Genomic DNA, 16235 nt, shown 5'->3' with positions numbered 1-16235 from the left:
TTCTTGGACCTCATACCAACATCATACTTGAGAAGGGTCACTTGAAGCCACCCGACTTCAAACGCTTATCACATTGTTATATAACTTCAAAAGTATATCTTAAAGGTAATTCCCATGTGGTATGTACATGTACCTTTCTAGCTCTACAATGATACTTTCATTTTCTGCGGAGGTCAAAGGTCATTTGAGTCTAACCGAAGTCCACATGAGTGTAATAACCTTGCTTATTACTTAAAGTCAACAATGATTTAAACTTGTCAGCAGTGTTACTTTAAATATGCTCATATGAAAAGTGGCAAGGAATCCCTCTTGTAAGCCCCTTAGCTTTCTCATTAACCAAGCAATCTCCTCGAGTTTCTACAATATTCTCTTCATATTTCTCTTTCTTAAATGCAGAGCTTTTTGAGGTATTTGGCAACGAGGTCCACCATCTTTAATTTAGAAGAATTTACAGATAAAGGTGGTACACAAGGTAAGATATTATAAGTTCTTTGCGTAATAATGACACCATTATATTTCAGTATCAAGTTACTTTTAACGTAGTTAAAAATGACCAACCGGCAGTAATCTTGCTGTTTCACAATCGATTCAGTGTCTAGCCATACTGTCATCTACTCTGTTATGAATTGCTTTGCTCAAATAGTTATTGTCATGGCAATATCTCTGTCTGTCGGTCTGTCCGTCTGCATGTCTGTCCAGGGGCGGCGATTTGTTTCAAATATTGGGGGATATTGGGGGATATATAAACAGGTGCGTATCCAATATTGATGTGGATCATATATATGATTGTGCGTACTTACACTCATACACAAGAGATGGACAGACATTATGATAGTAATAAGTGACAACATGCTATGAGGTCACAGGACACAGAAACGACCATGAAGAGTCATTTACCTCATGCAGCATGTGTTGGATGAAGTTTTAGCCACCGCCAAATATGATTTGGATAAATAATCTCACGCAATATTTTCTATTTATAGCCACAAAAAAACTATGACACCAAATATTTGGGGATATTAGATACTATATCCCCCCACCTAAAATATTGGGGGGACATGTCCCCCCCCATGATCGCAGCCCATGTGTCTGTCCATCTGTCAACAGTGGTTGAAAGGTCCGGTGCTGAATGTTTACTGGACATGGTGAAATTGTAGAATATATGAGGGGGAAATAAAGATTCATCCAAAAATAGTTGCACAGTCATTTGGGGTCATAAACTGCCGTCAAACAGTAAAAACGTGCAAAATCCTAATCCTCTCACTAGTATTATATAATATTGCCATTCCACAGGTCTTAGATCCTTTAAACACTCAGGAAACACTGAGGAAATAACTCAAGGGACTTGATACTGACAACTTGTCACTGTCCCATCATCTCTTCTCTGCTGCACCCCTCCTTCCCATGTCACACCCCCCCCCCTCACCCATCCCTCTGGTTTTCTGTTTGATCTGCAAGCATCTCAATGAATCCTCTAAAATAGTTCACTTTTCAAGATCCATTAGTTTAAATGTTGACATTTCCTGTTGTGTACCACTTGCTTTGTATTGTAATACTTGTTGAGTTACTCTTCAAATTTCAAGTGCAATTGTCAATTTATCCCATAGCAGTTACATGTATGTATATTAGCTGGTATTGCACTGTAGAAATAGCAATCTCAAACAGTACATACAGTAACAGCCAAAATTGATAAATAACTCTGAAGCAAGTCAAAAGTGGAAAGTAATATAACTGGGAATTTTAGTATCAAAGAAGGGGTCAAATACAGGTGAAGTAAAGATAACTTTGTGGAGGACACACATTTAATATCAAATACCTACCCCTTTATTGCCTGTTCCAGGTTTATGGTCGTCTTGGCAACATTAATTCAAAGAGCTATGTGTTTACAATTTTGCTTAGTAATATTTTGAGGTCTGTGAATTTTGCTCATTTTGAAATATTGAGAATACCAATTGATTGATGTTATGTGTAGGTATTAAAATTGCAGTATCTCTATGTTTGTGTAGCATTTTGGGCAACTGGAGATCCAGCATTCTTCCTCCCAAAGTCTGTAGAAGTGATTAGCAAAGATTTGAAAAGAACATTGACTACTTAGTTCTTAACTTTTGATTAAGAAATCTGTGATGAACATTGTCTTAGTTTGTTCAATGGTGACGGTCATATTTCTGAGTAATACTTGGTAGGCTTAGTATTAAAATTACTAACCAAATGCAAAAACTGCTTTGACTATGTTATTTTTATTTTGTTATATTTTTTATCTTTAGCATTATGAATGGAAACTAGTTTCTTCTCTTCTCCGTTTTTAGGTTATGAGATGTCAACTTTTGTTAGAAAATACTCCATGTATCTAAACCAAAAAGCATACTCATACAGGAACATGGCGTTTGACTTCTGCAGAGCCAAGAGAGGGTAAGTTATTTATCCAGGGTGTGACTACTTTTTCAATGATGATGATTTGACATAATCTCAGAGAAACAAACTTCCATGATTACAGGTTTTTTCATTTCTTTAAACCTAACATTACTTCTTGGGGTTTAGTTGCCCTTTGGGAACCTAAAGATGGGAAATGCTGACAATTGTCACACTTGGCAAAGTGGTTTATCCAAAAAAACGAGTCCAGGGCCTCTATTAGGTTTGATGCCGGTCAAAGGTCAGTTGAGGTCAGCCAAGATCCGGAAATGTGAAAATCTTCAAAGCTTTATTTATAGCTCAAGAAGCATCACTTGGGAGTTTATTTTGTACATGATACCTCAAATATAGTCAAGTCACATATCCATACATCTATCAGTCACCCAAATCATGGTACAGAAAAAGGACAGAAATTTTTTATTGCTCTCAAAAAATGGGTGGGCATAATTTAAAGATTGCCAAAGGTGAAGTGATATTTAATGTTCTCCTTTTGTACTCTGTTGTTGTTTGGTTGATATGAAGGTTAAAACAAACCAAGTTTGTGGGAAAAATTCCAAGAGATCTTAAAACAGGTGTATCATTAAAAAATTACATTCAGACTGATGAAAAACTTACTAAATAATATATTCCAGAAATTTAAAGGTGAATATGTTTAATTTCAGGATATATCTATATTTAGCAACATATCCTGCACTGAAACATTCCCTTCATTTGAAAGTTTGTCTTTGCATTTTGCTATGACATATATACCAGATAAATTATTCCCTGGGAACCCATTTACTCATCAAATCAAATAATTTGTTTCTGAGAGATTTGATAATTGAGAGGTTTTGGTAAGGAGTAGGAATTCTCCAAGCTTAAACTGACTGTGTGCATCTCTTCCTCCCCCATCCACTTTCCCACCCCTTTCTTAACAAGTTTTTTGCAACAATTTATCATTTTCAAAATTTGGTATTCTCAGTTGAAAAGAGTTGGGGAGTGGGGGGGGGGAGGGTGGATAAAATGCACAACAGCCCACATGGTATAACCCACATGGTATAGATTTAGTACTCTCAGTGGAAAAGAGTTGGGGAGTGAGGGGGTGGATGAAATGCAGAACAGCCCACATGATATCAGAGTAGATTTGGTACTCTCAGTTGAAAAGAGTTGGTGAGCGGGAGGGGGGGGGAGGGTGGAAGAAATGCAAGAATAGCCCACATGGTATCAGAGCAACACTGAGAGGGTGTGAACGTGCATGAGGTCACTTAAAATAGTGACACCAAGTGTTCACTGCTCTGTACCCCATCAATTGAGATTCTATTTGTAAATGATCAACCTAGCATGTCATCCAAGATCAATTCAGCAGTTGGTATTAATAGAACTTTGTTTTTTCTTTCATGTGTGGGGTACAGTAAAACTGTGCAAAAATAGTTGAAGAAAGTCTTTGCCAATCTATACCTTGTATCAAATATTTGAGGCAGGGTCTTGGCTGTGCAGCTAATATGTAAATTTAAATGGACAGGTTCCTGTGGGGGATTAAAGAATGGTGCTCGAGCAGGATTAAATGTCTTTGTCAGGTATTATATCCTTTGCAAGATTACCTTGCAAACTCGCAAATTATATGTAATTGTGTACATGTAGGTGAGTGATCTTTCAAGCTGCGAGGTGCCTGGTTATTCTTGGTATGGGTTGATACTTTATATAAGATTTTCCTTAGCTGTGTTGGGGAAGGTTGCTTAAAGGACAGTAATCCCTGTAACATCTGTAGAGACCAATGATGTTGTGTCTCCTTTAACCATCTTGAACAGTAAAAATGACAATGAACTTATAGTTTTAGAACTATTAATTAAATATATACAGGTACCGATGTTTTGTCTACTCTGCTCCTTATCTGTGGAGCCAGCTACCAGACCAGATTAGATTTTGCATCAAACTTTCTACGTTTAAGAGTTACCTAAAGACTCATCCCTTTACTTGTTCATTTGATTGCGATTGACTTGTTTGTTAAGAGCCCCGAGCAACTACACCTCTTGTTTCTGCTTTAGTGCTATATAAAACCACTGTTTTATCATTATTATTATTATAATTATTATTATTATTATTATGTACCGTACTGTATGGGTAACTACTATATAGTGATCTTATGCAAATTTGCATATTGAATTATCATTCTGTATACGTTATAACGTTATTATTATTATAATTATTATTTTTATTATTATGTACAGTACTATATGGGTAACTACTATATAGTGATCTTATATGCAAATTTGCATGTTGAATTATCATTTTGTATCTAACATTATTATTATTATAATTATGGTTATTATTGTTATATATAATTGTTATTATTATGTACCGTACTGTATAGGTAACCACTATATAGTGATCTTAATGCAAATTTGCATGTTGAATTATCATTCTGTATATCTAACGTTAGCATACGAAGCCTACCTCGAGAGCATTGAAACCTACAGCCAATCAGTAATTATTGCCCATCACTGGAATGAGAATTTTGTAATCAAAACCATTGTCATACTGTACACATTAACAGTGTTATACTGTACATCAATACATGGTGTCTGCCTTTTGGAGTCGTTTCGTAGATTGGATTGCAGGCAGCATGAAGGTTTAAGAGTATCACATGTATTTTTTTTTGGGGGGGGGGGAGAGGGGGAGGCTTCTTATTTGTTTTTGTCATCTTGAGTTGTTGGTAACTCAGTCATTGTTTGATATATGTCAGAAAAGAGAAAGAAAAATTGCCAAAAAATGTCAGTTGGTGCCTCAGGATCATACCTCATGCATTTTTGACCGTACTGTAGTTTTGTAAACACAAATAATTTGACATAAAGCAAGGCAAGTTCAGTAGACAGAGAGTTACAGCCTTTTTTGCATTTTGTTGGGCAGTTTGAAGACTCTTGCAAATATGGAAACATTTTCAATAAACGAAAAACAACATGACTGTGGATCAAACGTTAACATGTAAAAATTAAGTGCAATGTAAAAAAAGAAAAAAATATTCTCAAATGTTTGTCTGTTCACTGTAAAACTGTATAGTTCATGTGTATTTCCCAAAATTAAATTAAACAGTAAGGCACCTTTTTATATCACTTCACTACAGGAAATATTTAATACTTTGTCATCGAGTCTGACATATTACGACGGGATCCATATATATAAAGTTTAGAACAGCCGTCTCGCGACCCATCAAAAATCCTTTGCCCACTTAAACATGGGTTCTTGATCCATAGGTCGTTAACCGTCAGTTTAGAGCAAGGGCATCAAGTATTTGGGGTAGGGGAAGGGGGGGAACGGGTTATCACAGGATAATACTGTAACATTTGTTAGGTATTCAGAACAAACCCAGAAGCTGTAATGTTCTGTGTAGTGTTGAGTACTGAATACATGCCTGACAACCTACAGTATTACCTGCACTGATACGATTGTATTAAGTACAATACATGCACTTAATGTAATAGGCGATAAGAGACACCTGCCTGTGCAACATGGAATATCAATATTTTTTTTCTCTTTTCCGTACCACGGTAATTAAACCTAAATTGTATTGAAAGCAGGATTGGAAAGTGCTTCAGAATCGACATTTGGACGGAAGGAATGAGCTTGTTGTTTCCTACACAAATATTACAAAGGCTAGTTAGTACAGTAGTACTGAGGCAATTTCCAGCCATTTGGTCATTGGCCCATAGTATTTTAGTTGCCTACCACCATGTGCACTACAGTAGCTGTGCAAAATACTTTGTGTGCACTTAAGCACAAACATTTGAAATGCATGTAAATTGTCTTCACATAAAAATGGTCATGTAAGTAGCATAATTTTCCATTGCTTGAATTTTCCTCTATTTTGCAATCTTTAGTCTGATTTTATAATCCTTGCTTTGTATGATGTCTCTCTTTGCTTCATTTCTTTTTATGTCCATGTTTACCTTTCAAGGAAAACGTAAGTTTGCTTGCAGAAAACTTCCCTGTACCGAAGTACCCTCTGTGGCATTTAAATACATAGATGTGATAACATAGTATCTTTGTATAGTAACAAACTTCTGATTGGCAGAACTACTCTACGCAAATAAGATTGTGAAAGCAGTATTAGTTCCAGCTTTCTACATAAGAACATTATATATGGATACAAATACAAAACTGTGTTTTACAAACAGAAGAATTAGAAACAGAAGCAATTAACAGAAGCAAATTAACCAAACATGATTTATTCATTGAAACAGGGCTGTTTTTCCCTATACTGTAGGTTTACATGCAAATGTTGTCTGTGAATGAAGGATTTCATAGTCGGGAGAATTTGAAGTAAATAGCAAGTTGCAATTGCAGCATAAATTTTTTCATTGATTTGAATGTACTTAAGTGTACGGTTAGTTATACTGTCCCATATATGTTAACTTAATATCGTAGGAAAAGTCTGTTTACATTTTAGTGTAAATATAACAAAACATATCCTAACACAAAAACCAACTTTGGTCTAAGCTGCATTGCGTATAAGTAAGGAGTGTGACAGTAGGTATTATTTCATTAATTGTTGTGATTATTTACCATCCAGTAGTACAAATTTGTAACAGAGAGAGAGCTACATGGGGGAGTGAGGGGGGGGGTGTAAGGATTTAAATTTACAACATTTGGGTGGAAGGTTTGTCTACAATAATAGTAATGAATTCTTGAGTGTTCTTGAGGAAGTAGAATTGGTGTAGTTTTAGTACTGAAATGCAACTTAAAATCCTTTCTTTACGCATCAATATTAATAGGATTTTGGTTAGCATATATAATCTAACACATAATTCAGAAATTGAATGATCAAGTGTGAATTAAACATTGATACCTCTCCTAGAGGCATTTAACCATCTCCATCGTTTAGTACTTAACCGACCATCCAAAAGAAATAATTATTGTGTGGACTGTGGAGTTCTAGACAGAGCTGGGAATGAGAAGTATCTGTGTATGCTTTTAACATTTTGTGTTCAGTCCGACTAACCAAGTGATTTTGGTCCCCTTAAAGTAATGTATTCTGCATAAAATGTTGTGTTTGTAGCTTCTTGTGTATTGTACAGTACATTACCCTTCTTGACCAGAACTTACATAGATTTAGTTATTCCCCTTTTGATGGTGACTTTCTGTTTAAATCGATATATATATATTAGCTGCTATATATCAAATGGGCACACTTATCCTTTGTAGCAGTTTTCCTCTTTGTTGCAGACCCTCCACATCAGTTAACTTTCTACTTTCGTCGTATAATTCATTCTAAAAGTATTTTCTGTTTTGAGTCCATGTTTGCCTTGGTTTGATGTTTTTCTGTATCCTGATGTTGGACTATTCGATACTTTATTGCATAGCATTGCATATATACTGCATATGTGTTTTTTGCCCCTAGTTTTCTGAATGATGTATAAACGAAGTATTAAAAGTAGTATTAAAAAATGAATAATTAAGGTGGGGCATGCAATATTTGAAGTGCATTTATGAATGTTACTATTTTGCCAACAATATCTCTCTCCCTGTGTATTTCAACATTTTGTAATACATGTACTTCTTCATCCTCTGCCTCCTCCCACCTTTTCCTTCCATTTCCCAATCACTCCTTCTCCCACCCCCTCTCTCACCCCCTCCCCTCTCCCACTCACCATTGCTGTTCTTACCCCAATCTACTTTGACAGCAGTCCTCAGTATACATGTATATATGGTTTCTAGTAGAGAATGGTGCCCAAGACTTCAGACTTTCTTGCTTGTTGTCTTTTAGTCGATCTCTTCTGCGCCTGTCTCCCTTGGTCTGTCCCAAGTTGTGTAATTTCACATGAAGAGGGTGGCCTTGAGTCCGACCAGTTCTCTTCAGACAGTACTTTACATCCATGGAAAGGTAGTTTTGAGAAGGACTTATTAAGTGTCAAGGCAGTTTATCCACATTGGTTTATAAGTAAAGGTTACTTGGTAGAAGAATTTTCCACTGAAAGAAATGAGGTACATTGCAAATAACTAAAAGTGGATAGGTTTTCCTACAAACATACTAAATTGCAATTTACTTCATTCTTCTCTAACCTGTCCCCAATATAGATGCACTCAGATCCAACATGCCTACAAACTAGTAACATTCTTGCAGGTCCCCTCCCTCACCCCCCCCCCACCAACTCCGGCCACAATGACTCTCTAAGGTCACTACCCTCTGCCATCCCAAACTACTACTAGGAAGTTCTTCAGTGCATGTCTAGCACAAACTTTGAGAATGTTTTGTTTAGCCAAACTTGACCCTGTTGACATCACAAACCAAATTTTCGTTCAGGTACTGGAGTTCCTATTTACTCCATTCGATATTAATTGAATCAACAAACTGGCTTCCGTTAGGTTATGAGTCAGTTTTATCTGGAAGAGAAGAAGTTGACATGATATTTTCATGTACAGTACCAGTTAGTCTGCATGCTGGTTGGTTTTGGGGTATCTCTCATAGTCAGCATGGTAAATTATTTATTACCCTGGGCTACTTACTGTTCACTACCTCCTTAATTAAAGGATATTCTGGACAGTTTTAGTAGCCCACAGTGATGAATAATTAAATGTAGGCCTTCTGACACTTTGAGCTGACCAACCTGTTGTAAAATGTCAGATACTATCATCACCTAGTCTTTGATTTAAGCAAGGAAAGCTTTCTCTTTTTAATCTCTCTCTTTCTCTCCTTCTGGTCTTTCCAAGCAGCATAAGAATAGCTTCTTAGCAGGCTTAATGGGGATAATTAAACATACAAACAAAAACAACAATATCGGCTTGCTAGATTTTAAGCTAGTTAAAGTACTACAAACATCTAGTTTGCCCCATATTCAGTTCATTTATTGTGTGTGATGTTCCCATTCGAAATCCAGCCAGTTGAACCAATTTCCTAATGCTAGTACCTCTCTAAACTGTACACCAATATCATGCTCTCAAAGCACTCATATTGACAGTACAAACAGTTCCTAACCTTGATCTGATAGAAACATATTCATAGTGCTCATATTGACCATACGAGTGCTCTGAAGCTGGACATGACACTACAGTACAGAAAAAATTATCCCAACTGGGTGCAAAATCTGTTGAACGTTTTGTAAAGCTCTTTTTGTTTCCAAGATGTGCACATTTGAAGTTTTGATAAATCCAGGGAACCTCATTAAATACATACAAACTGTGACGTGGAGTGTTGCCCTCATCAAAATTTCTTATTTTAGCCCTAAATAAGTTAACCCTAATTACAAGCCTACATAGCATTTGAATAAAGTGATGTTCCTCTTTTCAAAGCAGGTAATAAAATGTTCAGAGTCCTTCAAACAAAGGCTGTAAATACAAAGGAATATATTATAACAGAAAATCAGGCAGTCACTCCCGGCTTTACATCATTCATAAATCAAATGAGATTTAAGAAAAGACTTGTAAAATGATCAATCTTTGATGGATTTTGTTGGGAGTTGCAGTTAATATTTTTCATGATTTTAATGCCTATTAGAGTGATTAGGGCAATGTTGTTTGTAGGTGCCTGTAGACCTTTAAAGTACCTAACAGTTTCTGACAAGTACTAATTTACAATACTAACGGAGCATAAACTAAATGCCTGATCAAGATTTAACTCAAGATACTGTGTGTGGTATAGCCAAGTTAACGTTCAGAGTTCATGTTTGTATTTGTACAGGATTTAATCCTAATTTGAATGGAGTGCAGAAGGTGATTTTTATCCAGAGATTAGTTTATGTATTTATACATGTACTTAAGTGGTACTACTCAAACTAGCACTGATACTTTGGTGTTATTTGTTGGTATTCAATAGCTTAAAATATCATTGAGCTGAAGAATGAGGATGGTATTTTCTTTTTGAAAATTGGGAGGGAGATGAGGGGGGGGGAAGAGGAGGGTGGGTGGGTGGTATGGTACCCAGTGGGTGTTCAGAAAGTGATTCAGTGGGAGTGGGATTCGTTGCTGTGAAGGGGAGGTGTAGGTAATTAGGAAAGAAATATTGATGAGAGAGTGAAATATAATGGGATTAAATCATCTCATTCAGGTAATTATTTATTTGTTGTTTTTTTTGTGAAAAATGTTACTAATACATTATATACAGTATGAAAGTATTTTGGGTTAAAGGAAGTTTAAAAAGTAAAACAATTGGCTGAGCAATTGGTGGTATGACCAATTACTGTAAGGTCTTCTTCACCCAGTGAGTGGACTTCCTCATTATTAGGGTTTCAACAAATGGCTGTATTTCTGGTCTAATGTGTAATTCCTTATTTCCTATTGGGCTCGCATTGACTTCTCCATCTGAAAATCAAAATGTCAAACTTTTCCTTTCTTTCATTTTCAGGAAGGAGGAAGGAGTCGTGCGAACAATGAGTACAGAAAAGGTATGACTGTGTTCACGCTGGAAATACTGTAAAGCAACCAAAGTTTTTAAATTTGGTATAAGACTTTGGATAAAAAAACAACCAATTGTTTTTTTGGTGTTTTTTTTTGGGATAGCTCTTCAAATTTAAAAGTTTTCTGAAGTTGTCAGTCTAATATTTGTTACTGTACCAATGTGTAATTTGGTAGTCCTTAATATGTTGTAGAAGGGTTAAAGGAGATTGGGCTTGTCCTTGTGGTGCTCTTAAGAAAGGTGCTAGTACTACTGGAGGATATGCTATTAGTGGTGTGTATTGGTTGGTGTTGCTTTAAGAAATGCTTCTATAGTAGTGAAGGTAATGTTGTTGGAGACATTGCTGCCGATAGCAGTGGTGGTACTTATGTTGATGGGGGTGTGGTACGGGTGTGGGATGTTAGTGGATTCCATGTTGCTGGTATGCTGATGGCTGTGGGGGTGATGCTGATAGAGACTATGTTATCAGTGGTGCTTGTCGGATAAGTGGTGCTTGTGGGATAAGTGGTGCTTTTCAGATAAGTGGTGCATCATGATATGTAGCTTAAGTTGGAGGTTATTTTGTTTGTATATGATGTGTTGATGATGGTTCTACTGCTGGTGGGGAATAGTGGTTACTAATGCTGTCGGAAGGATGCTTTGGTATGATGGTTTTGCTGTTGGAGGTGATGGTGCTCTTATATGTGGTTCTATTGGCATGGATGCTGGAAATGGTTGAGTTGGTGTTGGTATAGATTTATAATTTAGAATCAATAAACATAAATGTTTATTTACATTCTTTTCTATTACAGCTTCTTAAAGCTTTGCCAAGCCTTCAGACTCATCTGGATTCCCTGTTAGACTTTGAAGTAAGTTCAACGTTTTTATTGTCATAAATTAATGTTGCTTTCGGAAATTCTTTCATAACATTCTTTCACAGGCATATTGTAGAGTGCAAAATTGGTTTTCTTAACTTTTCCAAACATTGTTTGAAGAAATGCATCAGGAACAGTGAAGTTAACCATCTACATAGTGAAGGAAGATTAGCTTCAAAGAGCATCAAAAACTTAACTTTCAACCCAAAAATCTATTTACAGTAATTTGGGGTCAATCACCAAGAGAGACATGGAATTACCGAGAAAATACTGTCAACTTAAATTATCAGGTGGTGTATTCCTACAATCTCCGGAATGTATCGGCAAGCGTACAATCTTGTTACTTGCCGTAGATATCAGTGACACGCTTTTGTTACTCACCTCGAAGCACTGTTAATCTGGTATGTCGCAATAACCACTGTCTGCTCAAGAGAAATATCCGTGGTGAATTAATAAATCCAGTCTTGGTGTAAGCAAGCCTCTTGGTGTAAGCCATGGCTATATGCCCCCTCCAGGTCATAAAGTAGCTGAGTTTGATCAATAATCTTTTCCAAACCTACAGAATATTAAATGAAATAAAACATTATTACAGGACTGCTGACAAAGTAGATTGGGATGAGAACAGAAAAGGTGGGTGGGAGAAGGGGAAAGAGGAGGAGGGGTTGGGGGAATTGGAAGGAACAGGTGGGAAGGAGACAGCAACTGAAGAAGTAAAGGTATGACATCCTTCTAGATTTTACACTTTAGAAGTGAACAATAATGTGCTTGAAATTGATGAAATGTATTTGATCGGTAGTATTGCTATGCCTGAAAAAGTAGATTGGTATGAGAACAGAAAAGGTGGGTGGGAGAAGGGGAAAGAGGAGGAGGGGTTGGGGGAATTAGAAGGAACAGGTGGGAAGGAGACAGCAACTGAAGAAGTAAAGGTATGACATCCTTCTAGATTTTACACTTTAGAAGTGAACAATAATGGGCTTGAAATTGATGAAATGTATTTGATCGGTAGTATTGCTATGCCTAGACATATTGTAATATCGTATCGTGTGTGATATTGCATCAAATGGTATAAACATTAAACCAAGGACGACTGGAAAGAAAGCTTCTGTAAAAGATGTATGTATTTACAGTAATCCTGCATAAAATTTATAGCTTTCCATCTCTAGCTGATACCTTTATATCAAATTTTTTTCCCCCATTCACCATTTCTTGTAATTCTGTAATTGAAGTAGTAGTACCGAGCCTCCATGAATTTAAAATTATACACTCACACTGCACATTCATTGTACTCTCTCATAACGAGGGTTAATATCCAGGCAAAGGATTTCAAAACATTTTAGCCTCTTGCTATTAAAATAAAATAGATAAATTCAAGTTCCTGTTGTCATTTTCCTAAATTCCAGCACACCTCAGTTACTTACCAGGTTAAAAGGAGCAGCCCACTTTTGTATTTGATGATAACATGCAAATAATACAGGGCTTATGTTAGGTACAGATGTTTTTGAGCACTGACATTTGTTACACTGATCATGTGTAATACTACGTTCTCAACATCTTCCTGGCAGGAAAGTGCATTTTATTCTTTCTATTGGGGAATGGCAAAAATCCACTGGCTTTAAGCCACTTAATATCTCGAGTGGTAAAGCCTTGACATTCAAAGCATTTGTCTGAATTTTGGAGATTACTTTAAAATTAAGATCAATAACTAATATCGGTCTGGTCTTCTGGTTTCCATCCAACAGGTGAACTCGACGATACTGAGTAACGGTGTAATCAACAGTGCTTTTCTACTCCTCTTCAAAGACTGCATCAGGTTGTTCGCTTGTTACAACGACGGCATTATTAACTTACTAGGTAAGCATATATATTATGCAGGTAAAGTATCCTTTAAGTAAATGCACATCTCAAGGGTATTACATCCGATTCGTGCTTGTAAGTGGCATTTGATGAGTTTTTTTGGTCGATGAATGAAGCAATGATGGTTGATTTGTTATATCATAAGGTTGCAGTTTCTTACAGTAAAGTTAATCATTTAAGATTACTGGTATTTCGTTAAGTAGATGAAAGACTCTTTGTGTCTATAAGACAACTTAGATTGAGTACAGAAGCATTGCTGGTCGTTAGAATATATACAAAGTATGCAACATGAGTCTTTGTATATATACACATAACGGTACAATGTGAGTCTGTGAGTACAAGATGAAAGCCCACAATCTTTCTGTCTATGAAACAATTTAGGTTTGAGTACAAGAATACAAAATTGTCAATATTAATGAGCGTTTGTATATGTACATAAACTCACAATGTGAATCTGTGAGTACAAGATGAAAGCCCAGAATCCTTCTGTCTATGAAACAATTTAGGTTGAGTACAAGAATACGAAATTTGCAATATTAAATGAGTATTTGTATATATGTACATAACCTCACAATGTGAATCTGTGAGTACAAGATGAAAGCCCACAATCTTTATGTCTATGAAATGTAGGTCTAGTATGAGAATACAAAATTTTCAACATTAATGAGTGTTTGTAATTGTACATAACCTTACAATGTGGGTCTGTGAGTACAAGATGAAAGCCTTGTGGAATCATTCTGTCTATGAAACAATTTAGCTTGAGTATGAGAATACAAAATTTGCAACATTAGTGAGTGTTTGTAAATTTACATAACCTTACAATGTGAGTCTGTGACTACAAGATGAAAGCCTTGTGGAATCATTCTGTCTATGAAACAAGTTAGGTTGAGTTTACCAGAATACAAAATTTGCAACATTAATGAGTTTTTGTTTTTGTACATAACCTCACAATGTGAATATGTGACTACAAGATGAAAGCCTTGTGGAATCATTCTGTCTATGAAACAAGTTAGGTTGAGTTTACCAGAATACAAAATTTGCAACATTAATGAGTTTTTGTTTTTGTACATAACCTCACAATGTGAATATGTGACTACAAGATGAAAGGCCTTGTGGAATCATTCTGTCTATGAAACAAGTTAGGTTGAGTTTACCAGAATACAAAATTTGCAACATTAATAAGTTTTTGTTTTTTGTACATAACCTCACAATGTGAGTCTGTGACTACAAGATGAAAGGCCTTGTGGAATCATTCTGTCTATGAAACAAGTTAGGTTGAGTTTACCAGAATACAAAATTTGCAACATTAATAAGTTTTTGTTTTTTGTACATAACCTCACAATGTGAGTCTGTGACTACAAGATGAAAGCCTTGTGGAATCATTCTGTCTATGAAACAAGTTAGGTTGAGTTTACCAGAATACAAAATTTGCAACATTAATGAGTTTTTGTTTTTGTACATAACCTCACAATGTGAATATGTGAGTACAAAATGAAAGTCTACAATCGAACTGTCTATGAAACAGCAAGAAGGTTGAGTGCAGATGCATAATTACGTCTTAGAGTACCAAATTTGCAAGATTGGAACATTTAGCACATGCATATATGTATAAAACCTTACACTGTGAGTTCAAGTACAAGGCCCCAGCTATGACTCATAGTATGAGTATGACAAGGAAAAACACTGCAGTGGAATGAAAGATGTAATGAAAGTAATCATTGTGACATTACAAGTCTGTATCCTATTTGAACTGAATATTTGGATAAATCTTGGCTTGACTTAGTATTCCTTGGATAATTAATAACTATACAGAGGTGTCATTTTCTCCCACATTTAGAAAATATTTCTTCCCTCCGATAAATAGCATCCACACAACTTTGTCTGTTCTGGAAGCGATTTGTATTTTTCATATTCTTTTGTATCCTTGTCACTATCTTGGACAATATACTGTATTCATAAAATAACACATTTTCATGCATGCAGAACAGTAAATATAATTTTAGGAATATCAGGAATATCAAATTAAGTAGATGAAAGACAGTACTCTAAATAATATTAGGAATATCAGTATTCCTAATAATATTTTGAATATCAAATTTTCAATATTCATGAGTTTGAACACTAAACTGCATACACAATATTGGAGTCATGTCAGGGATAGTTGCCATCCCTTTCACTGAAAAAGGGGGATAATTGAAAACTGCTTTTGATGCTGACAGTAGAAACAAACTATTTTTAAATATTCCTAAAAGAAGACATTATTTGCAAAAAGGGCATACATCCTATCATTTTTCTTTTTACTCCTCGAAAACCCATCAAGGTGGAAACAAGAAAAAATTTTGAAAATGAAGAAAAAATTTTGAAAATGAAAAAAAATTTCATTCCAGAATTGATCTGGTATGATTGCTCTGTTACAGAATGTAAAGAGATGTCTGTTGATGTACAGAAACAGACGGATGGGAAGGAGTATGTTGATTTAGTGCGGTAAAGATTATTCTTGTGTCTCTGTCAAATCTATTTATAGAAGTGATTATTAAAGCACTCCGCCGAGGACATGATATGTTTTAGAGTTGTACATAGCTGTTATTTCAGATGGTTTTCAATGATATTAACGTAGCTCCCACCCACCTTGTCTTACCTTTTCTACTCACAACTATCGTACAGCCAAGGGACAATACAATGATGATGGGACACCATAATGATGCACTTTCAGAAATTTCAGAAATTTTTATCCCTAGCAACGATATATTTTG

At 35.8% G+C, this 16235-nt stretch overlaps 2 protein-coding genes across 10 annotated transcripts in view; one reads left to right on the top strand and one right to left on the bottom strand.

Moving 5' to 3' along the window:
• Positions 1-16235, bottom strand: part of LOC139963048 (leucine-rich repeat serine/threonine-protein kinase 1-like) — a 495817-nt gene that overhangs the window by 57193 nt on the left and 422389 nt on the right. The gene's annotated exons all lie outside the window — the stretch shown is intronic.
• LOC139963212 (phosphatidylinositol-binding clathrin assembly protein-like) overlaps positions 1-16235 on the top strand; it is a 120504-nt gene that overhangs the window by 27480 nt on the left and 76789 nt on the right. For all 9 annotated transcript variants that reach the window (XM_071963784.1, XM_071963789.1, XM_071963788.1 and 6 more), the window contains 5 exons: positions 397-472; positions 2307-2409; positions 10724-10763; positions 11566-11622; positions 13368-13479. In XM_071963784.1, coding sequence (XP_071819885.1) covers positions 397-472; positions 2307-2409; positions 10724-10763; positions 11566-11622; positions 13368-13479 — 388 coding nt within the window. The remainder of the gene's footprint in view (positions 1-396; positions 473-2306; positions 2410-10723; positions 10764-11565; positions 11623-13367; positions 13480-16235) is intronic.

Source organism: Apostichopus japonicus, chromosome 21, assembly GCF_037975245.1.
Source record: "Apostichopus japonicus isolate 1M-3 chromosome 21, ASM3797524v1, whole genome shotgun sequence".
NCBI lineage: Eukaryota > Metazoa > Echinodermata > Holothuroidea > Aspidochirotida > Stichopodidae > Apostichopus > Apostichopus japonicus.
Note: the sequence above shows the minus strand (reverse complement) of the source record. Positions and strands in the feature narration are given on the sequence as shown.